This window comes from Tachyglossus aculeatus, chromosome 12 (genome assembly GCF_015852505.1).
Source record: "Tachyglossus aculeatus isolate mTacAcu1 chromosome 12, mTacAcu1.pri, whole genome shotgun sequence".
Lineage (NCBI taxonomy): Eukaryota > Metazoa > Chordata > Mammalia > Monotremata > Tachyglossidae > Tachyglossus > Tachyglossus aculeatus.
In genome coordinates, this window is record NC_052077.1 from 23,344,367 (window position 1) to 23,371,566 (window position 27,200).

The 27,200-nt window shown below is 40.4% G+C and overlaps 1 protein-coding gene and 1 non-coding gene across 13 annotated transcripts in view; both read left to right on the plus strand.

The window, feature by feature from the left end:
- TRIM2 (tripartite motif containing 2) overlaps positions 1-26,693 on the plus strand; it is a 121,561-nt gene extending 94,868 nt beyond the window's left edge. For 11 of the 12 annotated variants that reach the window (XM_038755353.1, XM_038755357.1, XM_038755351.1 and 8 more), the window contains 6 exons: positions 2,165-2,268; positions 3,475-3,642; positions 7,765-7,945; positions 12,217-12,287; positions 20,925-21,065; positions 22,386-26,693. In XM_038755353.1, the coding sequence (XP_038611281.1) occupies positions 2,165-2,268; positions 3,475-3,642; positions 7,765-7,945; positions 12,217-12,287; positions 20,925-21,065; positions 22,386-22,538 (818 nt within the window). In that variant the 3' untranslated portion in view covers positions 22,539-26,693. The remainder of the gene's footprint in view (positions 1-2,164; positions 2,269-3,474; positions 3,643-7,764; positions 7,946-12,216; positions 12,288-20,924; positions 21,066-22,385) is intronic. The other variant, XM_038755359.1, reaches the window with a different exon arrangement.
- On the plus strand, positions 19,395-19,532 carry LOC119935904. The gene has a single exon (XR_005453501.1). It is a non-coding gene; the product is annotated as a small nucleolar RNA SNORA7 (small nucleolar RNA).
- Positions 26,694-27,200: the final 507 nt, after the last annotated feature.

A 27,200-nucleotide genomic window follows, 5' to 3' on the forward strand; every position in this document is an offset into this window, starting at 1 on the left:
TGGAGGCACCATTACGTGGGTGGAAATATGTTAACTTTTGTTATATCTACACTAGATTTCCACAGCCAGCATGATGCAGGTGCTTGGTGTTAAGTTTACCCCATGTGGCATCATGACTTTCAACTGAAAAATTCACTTGGGAAAACTAGCGTTGCCTGACACAGATGCTACTGCTACTTTGTCCTTCCACGCTTCTTTTTTTGAATCTGCAAAATGAGGGTGAAATTGAACTTCAAAGAGATTTAAAGGCATCTCTCTATCCGTCAGTTTCCAGAAGCAGAAATGTTGTGAATTGCTCATGCCTAACAATGCAGGCTTGCTGTTTCCTGTCATTATTCGCAGGGTCCCCTGATAATATGCCGCTTTGAGATGAGGTGGCATTTTGCAGTCCATGGTGCCATTTCAGGCGGGGGGGAGGTGAGAGACTTCAGAATTGGCACCTTTGACTATGAACCTACACATAAACACACACACACACACACACACACACACACACGTGCTGGTGTGAAGATTTTTGAGGCTGGAATTAGATGTAGAGACTTGATTTATTTGGTATAGGTTGCCCATTTGAGGCTGCTTTGGGCATTCACCCAGAAGCAGTGTGGCTCAGTGGAAAAGAGCCCTGGCTTTGGAGTCAGAGGTCATGGGTTCAAATCCCAGCTCTGCCAATTGTCAGCTGTGTGACTTTGGGCAAATCACTTAACATCTCTGTGCCTCAGTTACCTCATCTGTAAAATGGGGGTGAAGACTGTGAGCCCCCCATGGGACAACCTGATCACCTTGTACCCTCCCCAGTGCTTAGAACAGTGCTTTGCACCTAGTAAGCGCTTAATAAATGCCATTATTATTATTATTACCATTATCTTTAAGATGGCTTTCTCATAATGGAATCACAGAGAAAAAGAAGAATGAAAAGGGAAAATGAAGAGAGTTGCCCGGAGAGCATAGGAGGGATAAAGAGAGTAAAGGGTCAGATGTACAAGGTCGGAAGGAAAAGTAAACAGAGAGTAAAACTGGTAGGCAGGCAGGTGGTATGAGTTCAGGGATTTAAGGGAAAGAGGAAGGTGATGAGAGATTTATAAAGGAAAATAAAACTGAAAGTACAATATCTATCAAACCTAAGAAGTGTGTGGAAAAATGTGTGTCAGCTTTGACTCTAATCATCTATTGTTCATAATGACTGAAGAACCATGAGATTTAGCTGCAGCTGGTTATTCTTAGAGTTCCAAGTTATCAGAACTCCAAATTATCACTTCAGTTCTCCAAACAAAAAGCCATTATGCTGTTGAATAGAAATAAAGTGAATCTGACACCATTTCCTTTTGCTGAGTTGCGAAAATAAATTTCCATTTCCAGACTGCATTCAGCTGTCATTTCTGAGAAATATCCATTCTGTTTCCTGCCTTGAATATTTATGTTACCACTGAAGAGGATTACAATATCTCTTTTACATTTCTTCTTTAACTTTCTTTCCTCCTGAGCCATCTCAGCTTTTTGAGGGGATGTTTCCTAATATCTCCTTGTTGCCAAGATTCAAGGTCTATTAAATGAGGGAAAAAAGCTTGCCACATATGGACAGAGTGAGGATTAATGAGTTGATATTAGTCAAGGGTCCTGGGCACCACAAATGAAAAGAACTTTATTAGTAGAGGATAATTATTATGTTATACATCTCACTGACAGATGAAAGAGCTAAGAATCTGGGAGCTTAATATTCAGGGAAATTAGACCTACTCTAAAAGTGAAACCCTCAGAAATTAAGGAAGGGAGGGAAAGTATTTCTCCAAGAAGTTAATGATTGAGTTGAGAGCTACTCTGGTGCAGTTCAAAGAAAGGACTTTATTCAGGATACATGCATCATCTACACGTCTTTTGATGTCTGAAAAGGTTTATTGTTGTGTCTCACCTGCTGAAATATTTATGGATTTTGCTTTGATCATAATTGTATGCAGTTACTATCATTGTCTAATAAAAGTAACTTGTATATCCAAGAAAGGAAATTTTGCAGAGACTTTCTTACTTGGGGAGAGAGGTGTAGTTTTATGGGATTATTTTTTTAGGATTGTCAGAAACAAAATTTAGCTAGAGTAAAAGTAAAAGTAAAAATTCATTGAGAAGCCTAATTGTTAATATCTACTTTTTGTGGTTTTGACATTGTTTCCAGGCACCAAAGGAAGAAATAAAGGAGAGTTTACAAATCTTCAGGGGGTAGCTGCATCTACAAATGGAAAGATATTAATTGCAGACAGTAATAATCAGTGTGTGCAGGTATGGTTTGCAAGTTTACATGTGACTTTAAGCCGTTGATTTTTCATCCTCTATATTCTACAGTCATTAAGCGTGGCTCAGTGGAAAGAGCCCGGGCTTTGGAGTCAGAGGTCGTGGGTTCAAATCCCGTCTCTGCCACTTGTCTGCTGTGTGACTTTGGGCAAGTCACTTAACTTCTCTGGGCCTCATTTCCCTCATCTGTAAAATGGGGATGAAGACTGTGAGTCCCATGTGGGACAACCTGATTACCTTGTATCTACCTCAGCACTTAGAACAGTGCCTTGCACATAGTAAGTGCTTAACAAATACCAAAATTATTATTATTATTATTAAGAGCCAGAGATTAAGGTGCATAGAAAGTTGCTGAACGCTAGTGTAGTTATTAGTGTTCAGCAATTTGGTCCAAGTACAGTCAGTTCTTCACTATACTATAATGAGGGGGTTTTATTCCTGAAGAAGCCTGAGAGCAGACACCATGCCTGATGCCTCATCATACATCATCACTTTATAATATTTATACAATTTACTGTATTCTCCCAAGCACTCAGTACAGTACTGTGCACACAGTAAATACTTTCTAAATACCCCAGATTGATTGAACCCTGCATGAAGGCAAACCCCCTTTGACGCATTCATGCCATATCGGATCCTCTGCACATTCACAAAACAAAATCTCCTGACGCCACATTGTAATGTGTGCAGAAAAACACGCATCATTGAAAAAACATTTCCTAATTCCATAATAGCATTAATATCTATTGAGAAGGAGTGTGGTTTAGTGGAAAGAGCATGGGCCTGGGATTCAAAGGACCTTGGTTCTACTCCTGACTCCATCAATTATTCTGCCAGTTGCTTGCTGTGTGACTTTGGGCAAGTCACTTCACTTCTCTGTGCATCAGTTTCCTAAACTGGAAAATGGGGATTAAATGCCTGTTCTCCCTCCTACTTAGACTGTGGGACAGGGTCAGACCAAATTAACTTGTACCCACCCCAGTGCTTAGAACAGTGTTTGATACCTGGTAAGTGCTTAACAAAAACAATGAAAAATATCCAAAATGCAAAAAGACAGCATGCACTTATGGTGGAACTGAGCATTTTCTATTCTGTCTCACATAATCATTTTTGAGAAGATTGTAGATTTTTTAAAAAATTCTCTTGAATTCCTGCATGCTGTCTTTGCAATTAATGCAACCGTTTTTTTAACAGATTTTTTCCAATGATGGTCAATTTAAAAGTCGTTTTGGGATACGAGGACGGTCTCCTGGTCAGCTACAAAGGCCAACAGGAGTGGCCGTACATCCCAGTGGCGATATTATCATTGCAGATTATGATAACAAATGGGTTAGCATTTTCTCATCTGATGGGAAGTTTAAGGTAAAGTATTAAACCTCCAAAGTTTTTGCTTCACAGGGTTGAGTTTGTTGCCTCTTCACACCACACCAGGACCAAAGTTAGCAATCCAAGGAAGGTGTGGGATTAAAAACTCCAACCAAGATCCAGTTGATAGCTCTGTGAAGGCCCCGAGAATCAAAGCCTAATCTGAATTCTCAAGCAGAATAATGACTAAAGTTGAGATTTAATAAATATTATAAATTAGAAAGAAGAGCAACTGAAAAATGCAAGAGCGGAGGTCTGCAAAATACTGTTTAAAACCACTGAGTTTTAAAACTATCAGTGCCAAGCTTGACTGCCTGGTTACCAGAAACCAATCACCTAGTGTTTGGCTGCGTGGCTTGATTCAGAAGGCTTTGCTTGAGGAAAAGTTCAGACTAAAGGTTACCCCAACTTAACTTTCCACAGCTTCCTTTTTACCCAGGTATAGGCTTAAGCCGAGAGACATGACCATGAAATTTTATGGTGTGGTCCCAATCAGGAGCTGATACAAAGCATCCAGCACAGGAAGCCAAAACTGAACATCCTCTCCCAGCTCCAGCTGAGGAGAATGCTCACTGCCCCACTGCCTGAAGGAAAGTGGGGAAGTGTGGGGATGGGTGTGTGTGTTGGGGATGGGGGAGGAGGGGGTGCTTTTTCTCTCTTCTCTGAAATGCCTGTTAAAGGAAGGTTTAAAATCCCACTACTTCAGCCTAGGATCCTGCTGTACATCTATTTCTACATCTACGCCTTCATCTTCTGACTCCTAGGGCAGCTGTCCGAAGGTACGGGATAAGAACAGCAGATTACTGTATGTCTTTGTTGTTTTCTTTTCATGAGGAGAACAGTCATTTCCATAGGGTTTCTTCTATAATACTATTCTCGAGGACTAAATTTTAATTTACAAAATAAAAAGGATTTGGTCAGTCTCCATGTGCTATAGATAGTAATCAAGGAAATAACAAAGAAATAACTGAGGAATAACAGCTGCACTTAAATGTGGGGTCATTTTTACAGGGCAACTATCGCAGTTTCTCAATGTTGATATTTTCTTTGTTACATGCTAAGGGAAATCTCATCCTGCCACCAAAGAACAAATCATCAGCACCCAGAGTGTGAGAAACAATACACCCTGAGGGAAGGATTAAGGAAAGGGCTTATCGATATGTAGAGTTAGATTTGTGATGACAGCAATTACTTCTGGGTCTGGTATTTCCTGACATTAGTGACAGCTGGTTCAGGAGCCTAAGGCAAATTCTCTGACCCTCATCTTCTCCCAGTTAATGAGGTGGCAGCTGATGGTCAGAGATGTAATCTCTAGATTACACATTCTCTTCCTGATCCCCTCCTGACCATGGACCCTCATAGCGAATCTACAGAGGAACACTTCACTAACATGCTGACTGAGAAGCAGTGTGGCCTAATGGATAGAGCATGGGCCTTGGAGTCAGAAGGACCCGAGTTCTAATTCCAGTTCTGCCACTCGTCTGCTGCGTGACTTTGGGTATGCCACTTCACTTCTCTGTGCCTCAATTACCTCATCTGTAAAATGGGAATTAAGACTATGAGCCCCATGTGGGACATGGACTGTGTCCAGTTAAATTAGCTTGTATCTACCCCAGCGCTTAGTACGGTGCCTGGAACACAGTAAGCATTGAACACGTACCATTAAAAAAAATCCTGAATCCCATTTCTCCTTACCTCCCCCTGCAAAAATGCAGGTCCCATGTCCCACCTCCCTTTATTCACTTTTTAAAAAATCGTATTTATTGAGCACTTACTCTGCGCAGAGCACTGAACTAAGTGCTTGGGAAGTACAAGTCGGCAACATATAGAGACAGTCCCTTCCCAACACCAGGCTCACAATCTTTCACTCATTCATTCAAGTAGTAGGGTTAGGTAGGTATTTGTTTTTTCTTCCTTATCTGTACAGAAATCCCTAGTTTAAGCACTTCTTTCAGTGTTTTGCCCCAGTAGCATCATAAGGCATAGAATCCTTGAGCTAGAAGGGGCCTCAAGAGTTTAACAGGTCAAGACTCTGGAGAAAAATTAAGCCATCCTGGACAGATGGTGGGCTCTTCTTTCCTTAAAAATCTCCAAGGAGGCTTCACAACTTCTCTTAGAAGTCTATCTGGTGTGTTTTTTCTCATGCTCCTCGAGAAATTTGTCCTTTTGGCCAAGCATAGTTTCTCCTGCTTTAATTTAAGCCTGTTTCATTTTGTTCATCTTCAATAGATATGGAGAGTGACTGATCAGCATTCACTTCCTTAAGGACCATTATGCACTTTGTTCAGTCCTCTAGATACAATAGGTGCCCACTAAAAACCACTGATTAACTGACACTGGAAAGTGGCTATTAAATCACATCTTTAAATCTTCTCTTTCCTAGGTTAAACAAGACCAATTATTTAATTGTTCCTTATAGGACTTACCTGTTATTTTTCTTTGAACCCTAGTTAGCTTTTCCACATCACATTTAAAGTACGGTGATTTGTCACCTCTGCTCAGAGCTACCAGCTCATTTTCCCCTTAGCCTGTGCCTAAACCCAGAATACGTGGAAAATGTGTGTCCCACAATATGGCAGGGAGAATTGAGCTGAATGTCTTTTTTAACAAATTGTCATTCTCCTCTTCCATGCATTGCATGCCTCCTCTTTCCCAGGAACTAGGGCTGGACTCTTCCAGATGTAGACCTGGTCCTACAAGTTTTCAGGTTCTACATGTATCCAGGTTCAACGTGTGTCCAGGATTCTACTTGTCCAATTGCAAGCACCCAAACCACAATGGGCCTGCTTCTGCCCCGGTTGGCCTTGGTACCCACATTTTTCACATCCCCTTTGCTTCTTAATATTTTGTTCCAGGAAAAATATTTAAAGCATACAAAGTAAAAAAGATGGGTTGATCCTCAGAGGTGCACCCTTTGACCTGGAGTCAAACAGAACTCAGAATCGTTAGAGGAAACATGTTAAGCCATGTTAGTGGCATGTCCTGACTGGAATTTTGTTGGAAGACAGGATTTGCTAAGCTCCAAATGGCACTGCTTCCTGCATTTATTTTTGAAGTAATTCTGGGGTGTGTGTAATCATGCCATGGAAATTATTTATTATTTATAGACTTTTAAATGAAGCAAGCACAACAAAAAGTAGTGCTAATTGTGATATTTAAGTGCTTACTATGTGTCAAGAACTGTACTAACATAGAGGTAGGTACAAGCTAAGCAAAAAAAAAAGAACTAATTCAATTCAAGAGGTATTCAACTAGGGCAACCTGGGAAATGTACAAAGAGAAAGGCACATTTCCCTTTCCTCTCCCTTTAGTCTCTCCGTTTGGTCTCCCTTTGGTCTCCCTTTGGTCTCCCTTTGGTCTAGAAAAAAGAGATACCAGGGAAAGGAATCAGGAGACTTGTATTACATTTGCAAGTGGACGATGTATCAATTCAATTCTTTTGTCTCATTTTCTCTTTTTATAAATCAGGGAGAATCAGGGAGATCATTGGCCATCAATAATGGGGATGACATGCTTGGTTTTAGATCTTCCTGAGCAAAGTGCTACAGGAAATCAAAGTAAAATTACCTTGTGGGCATGTGCTGTAAATAAACAGTCTTGAACAGGATTATACCCATTCAGAAAATACTTTAAAAGGTCATTCATTTGGGTATTTCATATCTACCATGGAAAAACTTATTAGGAACATTTTGTTTTAAGTCATCTAAAAATCCTAGACCTTTTAGGCAACATTTAGGCAAATTTGAAACTATTCTGAATACCAGTGAAATGCAACGACATTTCCCTAACTATACTTCAAAAGCGCCAGAACTTCTAGGGGGTAGCAAAGATAATACTTTTAAAATATTTATATCCCCAAACTACTAACACACTATGCTAGTACTTTGAAAATGGACTAGAAAAGATTATATATTTGGGGTACTCTTCTCGTCATTCCTGTAGCAAAGTCTGGGTGAAATCAAAGTTGAAATGAGGAGTATCAAACATTAACAGCAAGTTCTCTTACTGATTCTAGAAAAAACTAACGGGGTCATTTAATTTGTCATGATAGATGCTTGCCTCTGTATCTCACAGTATTATAAGTCATATATCTACCTGATCTCTCCTTCTTTCCATCAGACCAAAATTGGATCAGGAAAACTGATGGGTCCTAAAGGAGTTTCTGTGGACCGTAATGGGCACATCATTGTTGTGGACAACAAAGCATGCTGCGTTTTCATCTTCCAGCCAAATGGAAAAATAGTGACCAGGTTTGGTAGCCGAGGAAATGGGGACAGGCAGTTTGCAGGTACACTCGATGGTAATATGTAAACCCCCTTTTTTATGCCTCTTCTGCTCACATTTGCATGATGTTCGAGCATGTTGAAGATGCCACATCCCAACTGTGCTTCCTTGTCATTGGAATGATGCTGGGGATGAAAGCAAAGACAGAGAATGTTCAGTGCTTCTTCGCAGTTCCTCTAGCAGAGAGCAGAGTTCTGATCTGTCTGCCCACTTTCTCTCAATGGTCTAGTGGAAAGGTCACAGGCCTGGGAATCAGAAGGACCTGGTTCTAATCCTGGCTCTCCCACTTGTCTGCTATGTGACTTTGGGCAAGTCACTTAACGTCTTTGTGCCTCAGTTATCTCATCTGTAAAATGGGGATTAAGACTGTGAGCTCATGTGGGACATGGACTGTGTCCAAACCAACTTGAATCTACCTCGGGGCTTAGTATGGTGCATAGCACATAGTAAGTGCTTAAAAATAATAAAAAATTGGGGCATGAATGCACTCTGATTTATTGCACTTGTTGGGGTTGCAATGGGAATTTACCTCTCATTAAGCATCATTAACAATAACTTCAGGTTCAAAACAAATCCCGAGTTACCTTATGCATCCTTGTACAAGGTGACCATTTGCAAAAGTCCCTTCTTTTGCACTTTGGCCTGGCTCAATCAGGGCAGTAAATACTAGAGGTGGTGAATGAGTGTTTGAGAGCCCAAAATTCTGGGTTTTTGAATTCCCATTCACCCACTCTTTTCTGTCTCTCACTGTCAGAATTAGGTAAAACCATCTAATTTGTCTCAGTGCTAATGCTATGGTTTTTTGTTGTTGTTTTGGGGTTTTTTTAAGCCAGGAGCTTCACAAATGCCGAGTTCATTTTCATTGCTATTATTAGAGGTTATTTGAGGTTTAAGATTGCAATTTTGACCTCCTTATATCTCTGTTAATGATGTCTTCATTTTTCTCTATCCTCTTCCTCCTAAGAACTTCTAAGGAAAGAAAGACTTTCCATGTCCCTAAGATTCTCTCACTCTTGTTTCTTGGGGAAATTCAGGAATTGTATTAACATCCAGATCCCTCTATTTTACCAACTACATGAACTTTGTAGTATAAGAATTACTAGAATACCCAAATCCCAAATGACAGTGAACACAATTTTAATAAGCATTTTCTTATGTTGTCTGTGGATATTTTTTAAATGATGGAGTCTTTTCTTTCTGCCTCCTTCAAGAGACAGAGAGGGACACAAAACAGGAGAGCTGGAATTTGTTTTACGCCCATACCCTTCTTGGCATTATATAATTTTCTATATATCATTTTGATCATGGAAATGACTTAGCAACTTCTGCCTGTACAGAAGCCTTAAGAAGTACTGATAACCAGTAAAGTCTGATTGAAACGTTAAATGAGTCCATCTAAAACTGAGTCAGTGTTCAGCAGGACAGCAAAGACAATAATAATCATCATCTGGATGACTCAAAAGTAAGACCAATTTAGGGATTTGATCATGCAGAAAATCTCTCTGGAGACCCCTGGACCTATACCATCAAGCCATGGGTGCCCTGAACTCTTCTCTGCCTGCACCAATTCGGTGGGTCAGAGAGGCAGGGACATCACCCAAAGTGACTCAGGCAGAGGAGAGTGCTAAATAGGTGATGCAGTTCCCCTGGTTTCTGTCAGTGGTAATTCCTGATCCAAAATGGGCTCTGATTCAGACCCAGCTCTTTCCAGTCAGCCTGGCACTTCCTACCTGCTTACCCACCAGGACAGCTCAACTGGGCCAATTCTCCTCATGTGGCTGCTGCCAGAGGGGAGAGGAGCACCAGAAGCGATAAAAGATTTAAATAGAATGTCTGGATGCATTCATTCATTCATTCAATGGTATTTATTGAGCGCTTACTGTGTGATGGTACTTTAGGGGTATGGGAAGAGACCAAAAGAGGAAACATAAATGTACCCCTACCTGGTGCAACATGCACTTCCTCCTCAGAAGTTCTGAGAGCCACGTACAGAGCCGTGGGCAGTGATGAGCCATCAAGCCAGGCTTGGTTAAAATTGTCGCTTGTCTAATCGACCGGTACATTCAGCTGCAGTCGGGGTACTATTATTTGGCAGATCAGTCGCATCTTGAATTCAGCTGCAAAACTCGTCTGTGTAGGTACAAATTCTTGGTTTGGCGGCCCAGTGTCAGCAAACCCTCAGGGATCGGTACTGCTACATAGGGAGCAGTGCTAACCATAGTCCTTGGCCCCTTGGGCTTCTCCCAGCATATTAGCCTACCAGTGGCCCTAACACTGACTTGGGTAGCCCAGGCTGGCAGCTCCCGCAGTGCTTTTTCCCATTACTTCTGGTTCGTAAAGGAATCAGTCTGGACTACCTAGGGGACTGATATTTGGTGGTTTAATAAACGAAGATGCTACCCTATTAAATGTTATGGTATCTTTAGACCAGATTATATTATTTGTGGTATGTTCTATGTTTGCTTTTGGAGTTTGAAATGTACTATGAGGCCTAGGCAATGTTACTTCTTAACTTTAACCAAAGTAATAGAGAAAAACTGATAGGTGCAGGAGATAATGTCTAAGAGTTATTTCTTGGGTAACTGATGTCTTTCTTTCCCTTTCTCTGATATTCCCACCAATTACGATTACATTATAGCTACCAGTGTAGCTCCACTATTTCCACATCATTAAAAGACCATTCTAAAATACCTCAAAGAAACAGCAATATAATATTGATTCTACCATGGAGTATTTTAGAGGTTGCATAAAGTCATTATAAGGGATTAATCAGTAGCATTTATTATCTACTATGTGCAGAGCACTGTACTAAGTACTTTCGAGAGTATAAAAGAGTTAGAAGACACAAACTCTGACCTCAAGGATATGACAATCTAGCAGAGTTGCCTGCTGTGAGACCTTGGGTAAGTCACAACTTCTCTGTGCCTCAGTTTCCTCAACTTTAAATGGGGATTCAATAACTGTTCTCCCTGCTACTTAGACTGTGGGCCACAGTTGGGACAAGGACTCTGTCCAGTCTCATTGACTTTAATCTACCCCACTGCTTAGAACAGTACTTAACACATAGTTAAATACTCTAATAAAGAAATACTTAAGTGTTGTAGAAACACAGGAACCACTACCATATTCCAGTTATAACACTTCTTCCCGGTGAGGTGCATTTGAATTTAAACACCCTTGAAAGTATGGGAGACTCAGGCTCAGTATTTTTTCTCTGTCTACCTGTCATCATCATTATCAGTGTTATTTATTGAGTGCTTGTTGTATGCAGAGCACTGTTCTAAGCATTTGGGGGAGTATAATAAAAAAAGTTCATAGACATGTTCCCTGACCACAATGGGCTTTCAGTTTAGAGGGAGAGACCAACATATATATACATACATACATAAATAATTTATAATATAATGTATAATTCATATTTTAAAATTATGATATTTGTTAAGCATTTACTATGTGCCAAGCACTGAGGTGGATACAGGGTAATCAGGTGGCCTTACGTGGGACTCACAGTCTTAATCCCCATTTTACAGATGAGGTAACTAAAACAGAAATTAAGTGGCTTGCCCAGTGTCACATAGCAGACAAGTGGCAGAGGCAGGATTAGAACCCACAGCCTCTGACTCCCAAGCCTGTGTTGTGGAGTAGCATTAGTTGCACATGACTTTTGTTTGTGCCTTGCCTCCAGTTTTGACAACTTCTGAAGGTTTTAGAGTGCAGGTTTTCCCTACTGCTGGGTTGTAACAATTGACTTGTTTTCCTTCCCTCTATTAGCTATCATGTCTTTGGAGAAAGCATCCGTATAAATGATCAGTTTTCATTGCCAAACTCTCACTGAGGAAGGTGTGATTCAGAAGACTGATTTGGAATGTTTATTGCTTCTTCAACTTTAATAGCATTGTCGAATTTCTTCATCATGATCTTAAAGATGGCAATGGAGCCTCAGGCTAGATAACCAATCTATTCATTCATTCAATCAATCATATTTATTGAGCACTTATTGGGTGCAGAGCACTGTACTAAGTGCTTGGGAAGAACAAATCGGTAACACATAGAGATGGTCCCCACCCAACGACAGGCTCACAGTCTAGAAATCTACACAATCTACCTAGATTGGCATAGTTTTCATCCTTCTCCCTTCAGGGAAATGGACTAAATGACTTCTTGAGGTTCTTTCCGGCTCTGAATCCATGCTTCTTTGCTTTGTTCTTAAATCCAGTAGTTGGATCCACCGAAACGTGTTTACAATAACATTATTACATTATTACTGTTGTTTTCACTTTATTCCAGGACCTCATTTTGCAGCTGTAAACAGCAACAATGAAATTATTGTGACAGACTTCCATAACCATTCTGTCAAGGTACTGTGCACACATACCACTTTTTATCTATTGGTAACCTTTATTAGCTATGCTTTATTTTAATATTTTGTGTCCTAAAAATGTTGAAGCATATTTCTTGAGTGTTAAAGCACTGATTAATTACAAAGGTTTTGATTCAAAAAGAAGATAGATTGCTTCAAGATTAGAGATTTGAAGATTGGAAAAAATCTAGTAGGCAGTGGGCTTTTTAAATTTGGGGATAGAGACTGTATATAATTATTCCAACATGTATTCAGATGTATAAATACAGAGTTGTGCATCTCTGGTTTTTATAATAATAATAATGACAATGGCATTTATTAAGTGCTTACTATGTGCAAAGCACTGTTCTAAGCACTGGGGAGGTTACAAGGTGATCAGATTGTCCCACGGGGGGCTCACAGTCTTCATCCCCATTTTACAGATAAGGGAACTGAGGCCCAAAGAAGGTATGTGACTTGCCCAAAGTCACACAGCTGGCAATTGACGGAGTTGGGATTTGAACCCATGACCTCTGACTCCAAAGCCCGGGCTCTTTCCACTGAGCCACGCTGCTTCTCTTTTTATGGTTTTTGGATAAAGATTTTACCAATTTGAACTTTGCTCTGAATTTCCACATCATTGAAACAGATCAGTGCAGTGTAGTACTATTAATTGGGAAGAGTTTCTTAATGTTATAAATAATATTACAGTAATAAATTAAAAAAAACATATCCAGTGCTTATTACTGGAATTCTACGTTATGAACATTGTCAAGACAGAATTTTCCTCAGTCTAGTTGATTGATGGAACTAACAACCAATTCATTAATCAATGGTATTTATTGAGTGTTTATTGTGTGCAGAACACTGTACTAAGTGCTTGAGTGAGTACAATTCAACCTAATGTAGAAGGAGAGACAGACATTAAAATAAATTACTGATAAAAATGTTGTTGGGTGACTATCAGGAGCTTAAAGGATACAGAACCAAATGCATAGGCATTGCAGAAGGGAGAGGGAGTAGGGGAAATGAGGGCTTAGTCTAGGAAGGCCTCCTGGAGAAGCAGCGTGGCTCAGTGACAAGAGCCTGGGCTTGGGAGTCAGAGGTCATGTGTTCAAATCCCGGCTCCGCCAATTGTCAGCTGTGTGACTTTGAGCAAGTCACTTCACTTCTCTGTGCCTCAGTTCCCTCAACTGTAGAATGGGGATGAAGACTGTGAGCCCCACGTGGGACAACCTGATCACCTTATATCCTCCCCAGAGCTTAGAACAGTGCTTTGCACATAGTAAGCACTTAACAAATGCCATTATTATTATTATTATTATTGGCGATGTGATTTTAGTAAAGCTTTGAAGGTGGAGAGAGTGGCAGTCTGCCATATATGAAGGGGAGAGAGCTCCAGGCCAGCGGGAGATGTGGGTGTAGGATTGTAGTAAGGATAAATGAGATTAAAGTACAGTAAGTTGGTGTTAGAAGAGCAAAGTGTGCAGACTGCATTGTAATAGAAAATCAGCTAGGCAAGGTAGTAGGATTGTAGTAAGGATAAATGAGATTAAAGTACAGTAAGTTGGTGTTAGAAGAGCAAAGTGTGCAGACTGCATTGTAATAGAAAATCAGCAAGGCAAGGTAGTAGGGGGTGAGCTGATTGAGTGCTTTTAAGTTAATGGTACTGTTTCTGTTTGATGTGGAGATGGATTGGCTACCACTGAAGGTTCTTGGGGAGAGGAAAGATGCAAGCTGAATGATTTTTTTGAAAGAAAAATGCTCCAGGCAGCAGAGTGAAGTATAGATTGGAGTGGGAAGAGACAGAAGGAAGGGAAGTCAGTGAGGAGGCTGATGCAGAAATCAAAGTGAGATAGGATAAGTGCTTGGATTAACAGGGTAGGCTCAGTGGAAAGAGCGCGGGCTTGGGAGTCAGAGGTCATGGGTTCTAATCCCAGCTCTGCCACTTATCAGCTGTGTGATTTTGGGCAGGTCACTTTACTTCTCTGTGCCTCAGTTACCTCATCTGGAAAATGGGGGTGAAGACTGTGAGCCCCATGTGGGACAACCTGATTACCTTGTATCTCCCCCAGTGCTTAGAACAGTGCTTGGCACATAGTAAGCGCTTAACAAATACCAAAGTTATTATTATTATAGCAGTTTGGATGGAGAGGAAAGAGTGGATTTCAGCAATATTGTGAAGGTACAACTAAAAAGATTTGGTGACATTGAATATGTAAGTGGAATGAGAAAGATGAGTCCCGGATAATGTCAAAGTTATGGGTTTGTGAGACAGGAAGGATAGTGATGTTTTCTACAGTGATGGGAAAGGCAAGGGGAGGGCAGAATTTGAGTGGGAAGATGAGTTCTGATTTGGGCATGTTAAATTTGAGGTGTCAGGGGGACATCCAACTAGAGATGTCCCAAATGCAAGAGGAAATATGAGAGTGCAAAGAAGGAGAGGGGTCAGGGCTAGAGAGGTAGGTTTGAGGTTCATCCATGTAGAGATGGTGGTTGAAGCCATGGGAACAAATGAGTTCTCCAAGGGGCTGAGTGTAAATGAAGAATAAAAGAGGGCTAAAGACTAAGGGACTCCCACTGTTGGATGGTAGAGGCAGAGGAGGAACCTGTGAAAGAGACTGAGAAGGAGTGATCAGAGAGATACTGTACCTCGTTCTCACCTGTCCCGCCGTCGACCCCCGGCCCACGTCCTCCCCCTGGCCTGGAATGCCCTCCCTCCCCACATCCACCAAGTTAGCTCTCTTCCTCCCTTCAAAGCCCTACTGAGAGCTCACCTCCTCCAGGAGGTCTTCCCAGGCTGAGCCCCCTTTTTCCTCTCCTCCTCCCCATCCCACCGCCCTAACCTCCTTCTCCTCCCCACAGCACCTGTATATATGTTTGTACAGATTTATTACTCTATTCATTTTACTTGTACATATTTACTATTCTATTTATTTTGTTAATGATGTGCATCTACTTTTACTTCTATTTATTCTGATGGCTTGACACCTGTCCACATGTTTTGTTTTGTTTTGTTGTCTGTCTCCCCCTTCTAGACTGTTAGCCCATTGTTGGATAGGGACTGTCTCTATATGTTGCCAACTTGCCCTTCCCAAGCGCTTAGTACAGTGCTCTGCACACAGTAAGTGCTCAATACATATGATTGAATGAATGAATGAATGAATAAGGAGGAGGACCAGGAGAGGACAGTGTCAGTGAAGCCAAGGTTGGATAAGTTTCAAGGAGAATGTTGAATTTTCACAGTGTTGAAGGCAGCTGAGAAGTCGAGGAGGATTAGGATGGAGTATAGAAAGAAGCCTTTGGATTTGGCAAGTAGAAGGTCTTTGGTGACCTCAGAGAGTGTAGTTTCCATGGAGTGAAGGAGGTGGAAGCCATACTAGATGAGTCAAGGAGAGAAATGAAACAGAGGAGGGGGAGACGGCAACTATAGACAATTGGCTCAAAGGGGTTTGGAAAGGAAAAGTAGAAAGGAGGTGGGACTGTAACTGGAGGGAGCCGTGGAATCAAGGGAGAGTTTTTTGAAGGATAAGAGATATGTGAACATATTTGAAAGTAGTAGGGAAGAACCCACGGGGAAATGAACAGTTGAAAATGGTAATCAGGGAGGGAAGAAAGGAGAGGGCAAGTCTTTTGATATGGCACAAAAGCATGGGGTTGGAGGCAGTGATACTGGTACAACACCAAAGATTGCAATTATCTAAAATATTAGAAACCACAGAATTATTTCAACTTTTTTACTTCTGCCTGAAAGGTTGTTGGGTTTTTTTTGCGTGATCTTGTATGCAGTTATGTGATTCTGTTTAACTGAGAGAGAATAACAACTTTAGATCATTTTGTGCTCCTTACAGAGCCTTTCACCATTTTCTAATGGGTAGAAGCAAGATGGTAGTTTTACCAAGTTCAATTTGGTTTTCCTAATTTGTTTGATTTCCTAATTCATTTGATTTTCTCTTATGGAGCTTTTTCTGCATTTCTTTTGTGTACTAGTTTCTGTATTTTCATCCCCAAAGCACGTACTTCTCTAGCAGGATGAGTACCAACCCAATCTGGTATGCCATTTCTGAATTAGGATAAGTGAAAGTAACAAAGGCAGGTCAGGACTCACATGTGGTTTCCCTGCTGTCACCCTGGGTTTTTAGCACCCATTCTTTCTTATAAATGCATCTATTTCTGGAACTGTGGTCTGGGTTTTGAGATGTTAGTTATTCTGAAGGAGAGAGAGAAATGTTTGCACAGTTTGGATTTTATTTTTAAAAAAACTTTCAGACAGATAGGGATGAAAAACAGACTTCTCTAACAGAGGGAGAGGCAGAAATTAACAATTATGTGCTCACTAGCAAGACTTCCTGCATTAATCAAATCGTGGCCGTGTGTTTCCTGAACCATAATATCTGCAAGGCAAGGGAGCAGGCGAACAGATGACAGAAGATAGGAGGAAGATGGCATTTTAGCAAACCTAAATTCATTCTGTCACTGTCTTTGTAAGAAGATTAGAGGGTTGGCTTCCCCATCTGGGTCTGTGTAATTCTTTCAGTGAATAACTCTGCCATCTGTTCTTTACTTCCACCCCTAAGAGAGATTAACTTAACTATTTCTGTATTTGGTAGTGGTGATGCTACATTCCTAATTATTTCATTCATTCATTCATTCAATCATATTTATTGAGTGCTTACTGTGTACAGAGCACTGTACCAAGCGCTTGGGAAGTACAAGTTAGCAGCATATAGAGACGGTCCCTACCCAACAATGGGCTCACAGTCTAGAAGGGGGAGACAGACAACAAAACAAAACATGTGGACAGGTGTCAAGTTATCAGAATAAATAGAAATAAAGCTAGATGCACATCATTAACAAAATAAATAGAATAGTAAATATGTATAAGTCAAATAAATAGAGTAATAAATCTGTACAAACATATATACAGGTGTTGTGGGGAGGAAAAGTAGGTAGGGAGGAGGGGATGGGGAGGAGGAGAGGAAAAGGGGGCTCAGTGTGGGAAGGCCTCCTGGAGGAGGTGAGCTCTCAGTAATACTTGACTTGAACTGAGTAATACAGCATTCATTCATTCATTCATTCAATCGTATTTATTGAGCGCTTACTGTGTGCGGAGCACTGTACTAAGCACTTGGGAAGTACAAGTTGGCAACATATAGAGACGGTCCCTACGCAACAGCGGGCTCACAGTCTAGAAGGGGGAGACAGACAACAAAACAAGACACATTAACAAAATAAAATACATAGAATAAATATGTACAAATAAAATAAATAAATAAATAGAGTAATAAATACATACAAACATATATACATATATACAGGTGCTGTGGGGAGGGGAAGGAGGTAAGGTGGGGGGATGGGGAGGGGGAGGAGGGGGAGAGGAAGGAGGGGGCTCAGTCTGGGAAAGCCTCCTGGAGGAGGTGAGCTCTCAGTAGGGCTTTGAAGGGAGGAAGAGAGCTAGCTTGGCGGATATGCGGAGGGAGGGCATTCCAGGCCAGAGGGATGACATGGACCGGGGATCGATAGCGGGACAGGCGAGAACGAGGCACAGTGAGGAGGTTAGCGGCAGAGGAGCGGAGGGTGCGGGCTGGGCTGTAGAAGGAGAGAAGGGATAATAATTGTATTTGTTAAGCGCTTACTATGTGCAAAGCACTGTTCTAAGCGCTGGGGAGGTTACAAGGTGATCAGGTTGTCCTACGGGGGCTCACAGTCTTAATCCCCATTTTACAGATGAGGTAACTGAGGCCCAGAGAAATGAAGTGACTTGCCCAAAGTCACACAGCTGACAGTTGGCGGAGCCAGGATTTGAATCTCTGACTCCAAAGCCCGTGCTTTTTCCACTGAGCCACGCTGCTTCTCAGTTCTACTCGAACACAAGGCTTACATTTTGATAAACTCCTCAAGGAAAACTTGCATTGTGAGAGTCACCCCTTGACTAATGTCATGGATCCATCCAGAGAGATGTGCATTCCCTGATGCCCTAGTGGCATTCTATCCAAAATACATTATGGGAGAACTGACTATACTTTGAGAGGCAGAAATGGTCAAAATTTAAAAGATCCCAGATTGATAGTCAATCACTTGAATTTACTGAGTGCCTACTAAGTGCAAAATGCTGTGTTAAGCACTTGAGAGAGTAAAATAGAATTAGTAGACATGATCCCTGCCATCAAGGAGTTTACAGTCTTGAAGGAGAGACAAGCAATAATAATAATAATGATAATATTAATGGTACTTGCTAAGGGCTTACTGTGTGTCAGGCACTGTATTAAATGCTGGGGTAGATACAAGATAATCAGATAAAATAGAGTTGGTAGATATGATTCCTGCCCTCAAGGAGCTTACAGCCTAGAGGGTACTATAAGTGTCTTTCACTCTCAAGAGTTAATGCAGTGAGCACTGCAGTCTTAGAACTACAGGCATTTGAAAAAGATATGTTTAAAGAAATAGATCGAAGGAAGTCTCATTATTCATGTGGGAATTACATGAATGCAAATTACATATACTGTTTACTCATTAGTTTCCATGCTTAATGGATCTCAGCCAGTTATTCTAATCATTCTCTTAAATTAACAATTTATCATTTTGAATCAAGTCTTGTTTACCATGGCTATAAGTAATCAGATGACTGTGCCTCATCTGAGAAACCAAACAATTCCTCTTCCTGATAGCCTTTCTTATTTCAATAAAAATGGTAGTAAATTTGAAAGATGTAATGAATTGAAATGCATCTTTTTTAGATCCAGTATGTGGTCAAGCCTGTTTTTCTAGAGTTTCTCCTAATGCCAAAGAGCAGTACCCTGCCCTAAACCCCGATCTCTAAGTAACCTGTGGGAGGTTTTCACTTTTAAAAGGCCCATAGACTGTGAGCCCGTTGTTGGGTAGGGACCGTCTCTATATGTTGCCGACTTGTACTTCCCAAGCCCTTAGTACAGTGCTCTGCACACAGTAAGTGCTCAATAAATACGATTGAATGAATAAAAGCCCTGCCTTCTATAGGTTCCTCCAAGTAGCCTAACAACTTGGCCCTATTGAAACTAACACAGGTTATCAGAGTCCCTAACTATACTTTATTTTAATGTCTCTCTCCCCCTGTAGACTTTTTTATGGTATTTATTAAACACTTACTCACCTCTCAGGGTCGCACCTGGAGAGTTTCCAGTACTCTACCAGTCTCGACTACAGGAGGGAGAGTCAAGCAGAGGCATATCCACTCCATTCTTCACTTGAGCAGTGGCTAGCGAGTGGAAGGCAATCTGCTACAAGTCAAAACTCACCTGTGCTGGGCAGCAGCGGCATGGGAGAGAGTCGAGGGGGGAGACTCAAGTTTACTGCATGGAAGGAGGCAATGGTCAACCACATCCGTATTTTTACCAAGAAAATTCTTTAGATACACTACCAGAAAGATTGCAGATGGAGGTGGGGCATTCTGGGAGAGATGTGTCCATGGCATTGCTATGGGTTTGAGATGACTTGACGGCATAAGAGAAGACAAGATATGACAAGCACTTACTATGTGTCAAACACCATTCTAAGCACTTGAGTAAATACAAGTTCATTACAGTGGACACAGTCCCTGTTCTGCATGGGGCTCACAGTTAAAGTATTCATTTATTCATATTTATCGAGCACTTACTGTGTGCAGAACACTGTATTAAGATCTTGGGAAGTACAAGTCGGCAACATATAAAGATGATCCCTATAATACTAGTAATAATAATGATGATGGCATTTATTAAGTGTTTACTATGTGTAAAGCACTGTTCTAAGTGCAGGGAAGGTTACTTACAAGGTGATCAGGTTGTCCCTCGGGGGGCTCACAGTCTTAATCCCCATTTTACAGATGAGGTAACAGAAGCCCAGGGAAGTTAAGTGACTACCCTTAACTACCCTACCCAACAACGGGCTCACAGTCTAGAAGGGGGAAAGTAGGAAGGAGAACAAGAGAACTGAGGCACAGAGAAATTAAGTGACTTGCCCAAGGTCCCATAGCAAGGAATTGGCAGAGCTGGAATTAGAACCCAGATCTTCTGTCTCCCAGGTCTGTACTCTTTCCGCTAGGCGTTGAGAAGCTGAGAAACAGCGTGGCTCAGCGGAAAGAGCCCGGACTTTGGAGTCAGAGGTCATGGGTTCGAACCCTGGCTCTGCCAATTGTCAGCTATGTGACTTTGGGCATGTCAGTTAACTTCTCTGTGCCTTAATTCCCTCACCTGTAAAATGGGGATTAAGACTGTGAGCCCCACGTGCAGCAACCTGATCACCTTGTAACCTCCCCAGCACTTAGAACAGTGCTTTGCACATAGTAAGCACTTAACAAATGCTATTATTATTATTATTATTATTATTACTAGGCCATGTTGCTTCTCCTTGTGGGCAGCAATCATGTCTATCAGCTCCATTGCACTTTCCCAAGTGCATACTACAGTGCTCTGCACAAAATAAGAGTTCCATAAATTGACACCGATTGACTGATTCACAGTGGACGGTGCTGCGCTTAGTACAATGCTCTGCACACAGTAAATGCTCAATAAATACGATTGAATGAATGAATGGTGAGGGGTTCAGTCATGTAGGAGCTGATGTAGATAAAAAGAATCATCTATACTACTCCAACCTTTATAATTAATTTTTTAAAAAGCTCTTTTTAAATTCCACACAGGTATTTAACCAAGAAGGAGAATTCATGCTCAAATTTGGCTCCAATGGAGAAGGGAATGGACAGTTTAATGCTCCAACGGGCGTAGCAGTGGATTCCAATGGAAACATTATTGTGGCTGACTGGGGGAACAGTCGAATCCAGGTATTGGAAAATGCTGCTTGGGATTTTTTTAATTTTTATTAACACAAATATCCAAGATGTTTCATGCTTATGTAAACCACAGGACTGACTGACGAAGATTGTGGTTCTCTCCTACTTCATTGGCGAACCATAACTTAGGCAGTAGAGTGAGAACTAAGACACATTAGTTCTCACTACATTAAGAGTAGAAATTTGAATTGTCACGGCTCTCGGTTCATAGAATTCTTAACCCCATAGGTGCCAATTTTTCATGTCGGGTGCAGGGGCAAAAAGGGGCCAGGGATTTTAGGGCGGGCAGACACTGAGAGAAGGCAGGCTTCAAATAGTGCTCAGGCTGGAAAGCCACCATTTTGGGATTTCTTTTCACCCTGGGGGAAAGACTGAGGTTCTGTGGGAGCTGTCTGAGCCATGCTCCTCATGAGTTGGCACCTATGTGTTGAATTTTCCATTCATTATTTTAGAAAAGTCAATCCATCTTCACAGACACATTTTCTGTTCATGTATGAAAACATCTGAAATGAATAATAATAATAATAATAATAGCATTCATTAAGCGCTTACTATGTGCAAAATACTGTTCTATGCACTAGGGAGGTTACAAGGTGATCAGATTGTCCCACGGGGGGCTCACAGTCTTAATCCCCATTTTATAGATGAGGTAACTGAGGAACAGAGAAGTTAAGTGACTTGCCCAAAGTCACACAGCTGGCAATTGGCAGAGTTGGGATTTGAACCCATGACCTCTGACTCCAAAGTCCGGGCTCTTTCCACTGAGCTACGCTGTTTCTCTGAATGAAAAGGTTCACTCTACATTTGTCAAAATGGTTCTCCCTTTAGTTCTAATTAGCTCTGACTGGGCTGCTACTTTTCCCTTTACAAATAACCACTGGTAATCAAGAGAATAAAATACTAGCACATATATTTTTCAATCACCACTGTGAGGGGGGTCATTCCTATCAGAGCATATATTCTCTCTCTCCCCCTAACTTCTAACCCTCACTGCTGTACCTATTCTCCTTGAGCACAGTATGTGACCACTTGAGAGGGAGAAAAAACAGCAAAGGGATTGATGGGATGACGAGTAAATGATCTATTTTTTGTTTATTTTTTATTTTTTTGAAAACTCTAGCGGTCTTGCCCTCCATTATCCAGAAAAAGTTACTTGTGAAATTCCTTTGCGAGACAGTACATACTTAAGACTTTTCAATAAACATCATCTGCTATTTCAGTAGGAGAAATTTCTTGTTCCTTTAAAACTTTTGCCACTCAACTATCTCCTATTCATCCGTAGCTCTAATTCTGTTTTTGTTTCTTGTCAAGGTTTTCGATGGAAGTGGATCGTTTTTATCCTACATTAATACATCTGCTGACCCGCTTTATGGTCCCCAAGGCCTGGCTCTGACTTCAGACGGCCATGTTGTAGTTGCAGACTCTGGAAATCATTGTTTCAAGGTCTATCGATACTTGCAGTAACAGCTGGCAAGAAGATAGCCTTTAACACCACAAACTGGAAGAGATTTCTCCAAGTGGGACCTACCTACAATTTGACTAAGTTCATTTTCTTGTTGGAAGGGAATTTCCAAGGGACTGTCCGTGGTTATTTCCCCACTGTAACTGTTTACCTAAGATAACGCCTCTTATTTCCATGATTGATCCATAGGGTTTTAAAAAAGGGAAAAACACATCCCAAATCTTTAAAGAACTTGGGATCTTTAACCTATGAATGATAGCATATAAAACAGGAATTCATGCAGTTCACTAATTTTGCAAACAAACAAGAAACAATTAACAAAAGCAAAGGTATCTGTTGGCGTTTACTAAACCTGTGAATGGTGGCTCCTGTTCAGAGCTCCAAATACAAAAACTGTTGTAGTTATGTATTATTTTACCCAGCTGTACTATCTGGGTGTCTTCTTGACCTCATCTCATGGTAGGTATTACTCTCATAACGTTCTTCAGCTCTTAGTAACTGTAAATGAATAGGTTCTTTTAGTAAAGGTAAGGCTGTCATTGCAAAATCCTCTTAGCTCTGATTGTTAAACCCAACACGCCTTGACTTTAGCACTCTAAGAATCAATGCAAATTTCCCTGTCCTGGGACATATCAAAGATATTTTCATGTTTCTTTTCACCTCTGGCACTCCTGGTACCTGACCACTAAATGTTTGCAAGGAGACCTAAGATTCCTTATGCTTTGGAAGTACTTTACTATGCTTCAGCCATCACTGCTATCTTCTAGTAGGCAGACAACTCGTAAACACTGAATTGATTCATTTAGTTGTAGACCAAACAAATCACAAACTCAGAAGGTTACCAGCCTCCAACCCCACTCGAGTATAAACTGTTCTACCGGCAATTTAACAACACAAATGACAGGACCCTCCTTGTCCCCAAGTCAGAAAGATCTGCGGAGCCTTCTAGGGTACCTATGGTGATCCGTCAGGGGGACCTAGGTGACTGATTAATGGTTGTTTCATTCAAATCAAGTGTTACCAAAGTTGTGTTAACTTAAGAGCATTAACAGTAAGAGCATGTTATAGTTATTTGTCATTGTCAATGAAGTGAAGGATCGAAGGGATTTGTGTATACATGATTATGCTAATATGAAGTATATAATAAGTATTTGAAGATGTGCTGAGATTAAAAGCCCCCTGAAATAAGGTAGCATTCTGAAAGCTAAAACCATCCCTATATGTGTGTTCCTTTCTACTTACTACATTCCTTTACAGGCCAGTTGAAACCGTCGAATGGGATAAGCCCTACTACCCAACTGGATTGCCACTTCCCACTGATGCCAGGGGCACCTATGGGCAGAAGATGACCAGTGATTTTTGGACTTAAAAAATTAAAAAATGAGGTCTTTCCCTAGGGCAGCATATTTCAAACTGAGCCTAAATCCATTATAAGAAACGCTTTAAGAATAATGAAGTTAATAGTTAAAAGCATTGTTAATACTGTAAAATATCGTCAGGTCATCCTGTCTCTCCTCTTAAGTCTCAACCCAGTTGCCACAACCATGATGCCAGTTCTAAAAAGTATCTTGAAGCTTAATTTTTTTTAAAGCACCATAGAGCTGTATATTTTTAACACCTCCCTAGCTGCACAACTATTCAAAGGTGATACTTTGTGGCTTTGTTTAGTTTTATTCTCAGAATCAAACATTGTCATATAGATTTCTCATGTTTTTAGGAGCAAGTCAGTCTGCCCTTTGCAGTTGAAAGCCGTTCTTTGATCTAAATGAGAAAACATATAGTTGGAAGTTGAGTAACATTTTTCAGACTGTTAAACTAAGATAGTGCTTGCCAAAGTGGAGAAAGTAGGACTATTGACTTTGGATGTCCTAATATTCTACAGTACGGAAAGGACAGTTTTACTACAATTAAAGAAAAATGCTTACTAAAATCAGTTGAACTACAATCAGTTTGCCCTAGTGAAATTAAAATGTCTTTTAATTCACCAGTCTAATACACACTATGAATGTTTTACTCATAGATTTTGCTGTCTATATAATATTCTGCTTGTATTTGTTAAATTAAGGAAATGGCATAAGCTATAACTCATCCATTGAAATTCAGATGCAGAGGAGCAATTAAATGGAATCCATAGGCTTGATTTCCCAGTGGACATATTTAGGTTGATGTTTTTAATTTATTTCAATAACAGCTAAAACTGGGATAGAATTTAATAGAAATTAAATACAGACCTGTTTACCTAACTATACTGAAATATTTGCTATGGCCACCGCAGGTGACATTATTTAATTCTTTTGAAAAGCTGATGTATTTATACATGTTTGTTGAAGTGAACTTATACATTTCATCTGTGTGCATATGTGTGCATTTACTGCATTATTTTTCTTATAAGCATATTCTAAAAACCTCTTCTAATCAAATATTAATGAACAAGATTTAAAGATACATGAATCTGTGATATGCTAATGAAATCTGGAACTATGCCTAAATTAGCTGAGAGAGACATAGTGGAAGATGTGGTCTTCTCCTAGCCCTAAAGCTGGTTTTCTTTCATCGAATGTGCAGTATTTGTCATACCTTTATAATGAGCAGTACTGAAAAGTGACACCAATTCAGATTTTCCCTGGGCACTTAGAAAAAACCCCCTGCCATTTGTAGTTAAAAAGACAGTAGTATAAAGCATCTGTTTGACGATGGAAGCCTATATTGCAAGGTACAGGGAGGCTGACAAATATGTTATTTAAACCAGCCAAAAATACCTCGATTAAAAGCCAAGACTAACATTTGCGATCTGGTGTATTTGAATGTATTTTTTTCTTTTTGAGGATACTTGTTTTTTGTCCAACTCTTTTCTCCTGATAAATTAGTAATCCCCAGAAATTTCCAGTTTTAATTTTCTCCATTTTTGACCACTTGAATGCCATCCAAGGTTGAAAACTCAGGCAGGTAGAAGACACTTGTGACACTGCTGAATATGTAGGTTTGTCCAGACAAGACTCACCAGAACAGCTGGTTTTGGAGACCCAGCAGTGAAAACATTAATAAAATTAATTTTGGTGACATTTACTGTTGATAGCCGCAATAGTTATCAGATCATGAATTGCTTTGAACAGGGAGAAATCTTCGAGTACTTCAGGATTCACTAGGATCCTCTCTGCTAGTTTTTGCAAAGGGAAGAAAAATTGCTTTCCAGGTCAGACATTATAAAATGCAAATGGATTTTACATAGATTAACGTTTCAGGAATGTAACTTGAAAAATTCAGTGAGAGTGGTTTGATGCAGACACTAATATTGCTTAACGTGAAGTAGTAAATGCTATTCTGTAAAAGTTACAGGGCTTAAACTATACAATTATGTGAATATTTTTGATAATTGAGGATCTTGTGTTGCCATAATGGAAACTAAGTGCCCATTAAAGATGCATTTGTTATAAAGAAGTGATTTTTTTTTCTTTTTGCTTTGGATGACAGCAAGCTAAAAACCATGATGTAATCCTGAGAACTCTCTGAAGATGAATTGTGTGCAATGATTGTGTGGTCTGTTTGTGGGGATTGTATGAACACTACTAATTAGCACCCTACAGTAGGTTGATAAATTGGCTGTGTTGTTCTAATGAATGTACAGCACTTGGATTAACGTCTGTAAGCAACATGGTCTTAATCTCAATGCTTTTCTTTTTGCATTATGGCATGGAATGGTCCATCATCAGCATACTGTATCTCTGTGCTAGAATTCTGTATCATTCTCTACTCTGTACCCTTCCAGTCCTAGGAATTAATAATAGACGGTAATGATTTGGGGCTCTTTTTGGTACATTCCATCTTTGTCAGTCTGTTCCACATGTTTCATGTACAGAACATACAATATAAGGTCTTGCATTCTGAAATGGATAATGAAATATTCTAATTATTTGTTTCTCTTAGAAAACAAGATACAAACTTTGCCTATTTAAGGTCAAGGATGAAAGCTGTGCATCAAAAGTGTTTGTATGTGTGTAGCTTCATGTGTGCCGCAGTTCTTTGGATGCTTTAGTCTACAATAAAAACTTTAAATTTGCTCTGTCTTGAAACCATAGGAGACGCAAGAATCTAACGTGTATCTTTGCCATGCACAAAATTTCAAGCAATTATAATAAAGCTTGTTCCCTCTGTTATTTTCCAAGTGAAGATTTATTTTTCAGTGCATTTCTTGCTTGGTGTCTCCCCAGAGGAAGAAATAATTTTTTCAGAAAGAAGTTTCCCCAAGATTTGGGGATGAAAAACAACGGTGTATTTAAATGAGGTGAACCAAACTCATATAATAATAATAGTAATAATAATTATAAACATTCTAGGCCTGATTATCCTCCTTCCTCACTATAAGGAGAACAGAAACTCAGTATTCCATGTGGAACTACTTAGATGGAGTGCTATGTGATAGAACAGTGGCTGAACATAATCTCAGTCACACTGGAATGATAGGAAGGGGCATGGGATCTGACTGAGTCTGGGGTGGACAGATCACCTCCCCAAATAAACAGTGGGTTTCCAAGTGACATTGCAACCACTACTTTTAACCCCTGTGCCTCTTCAGAAGAAAGCTTGTTAGGCCCCTTCATCAGGGGTGCACCAAAAATCCTTGCTGGCCATCATGAAATTATTCCCTTCTAGGTGTAGAATGAGGT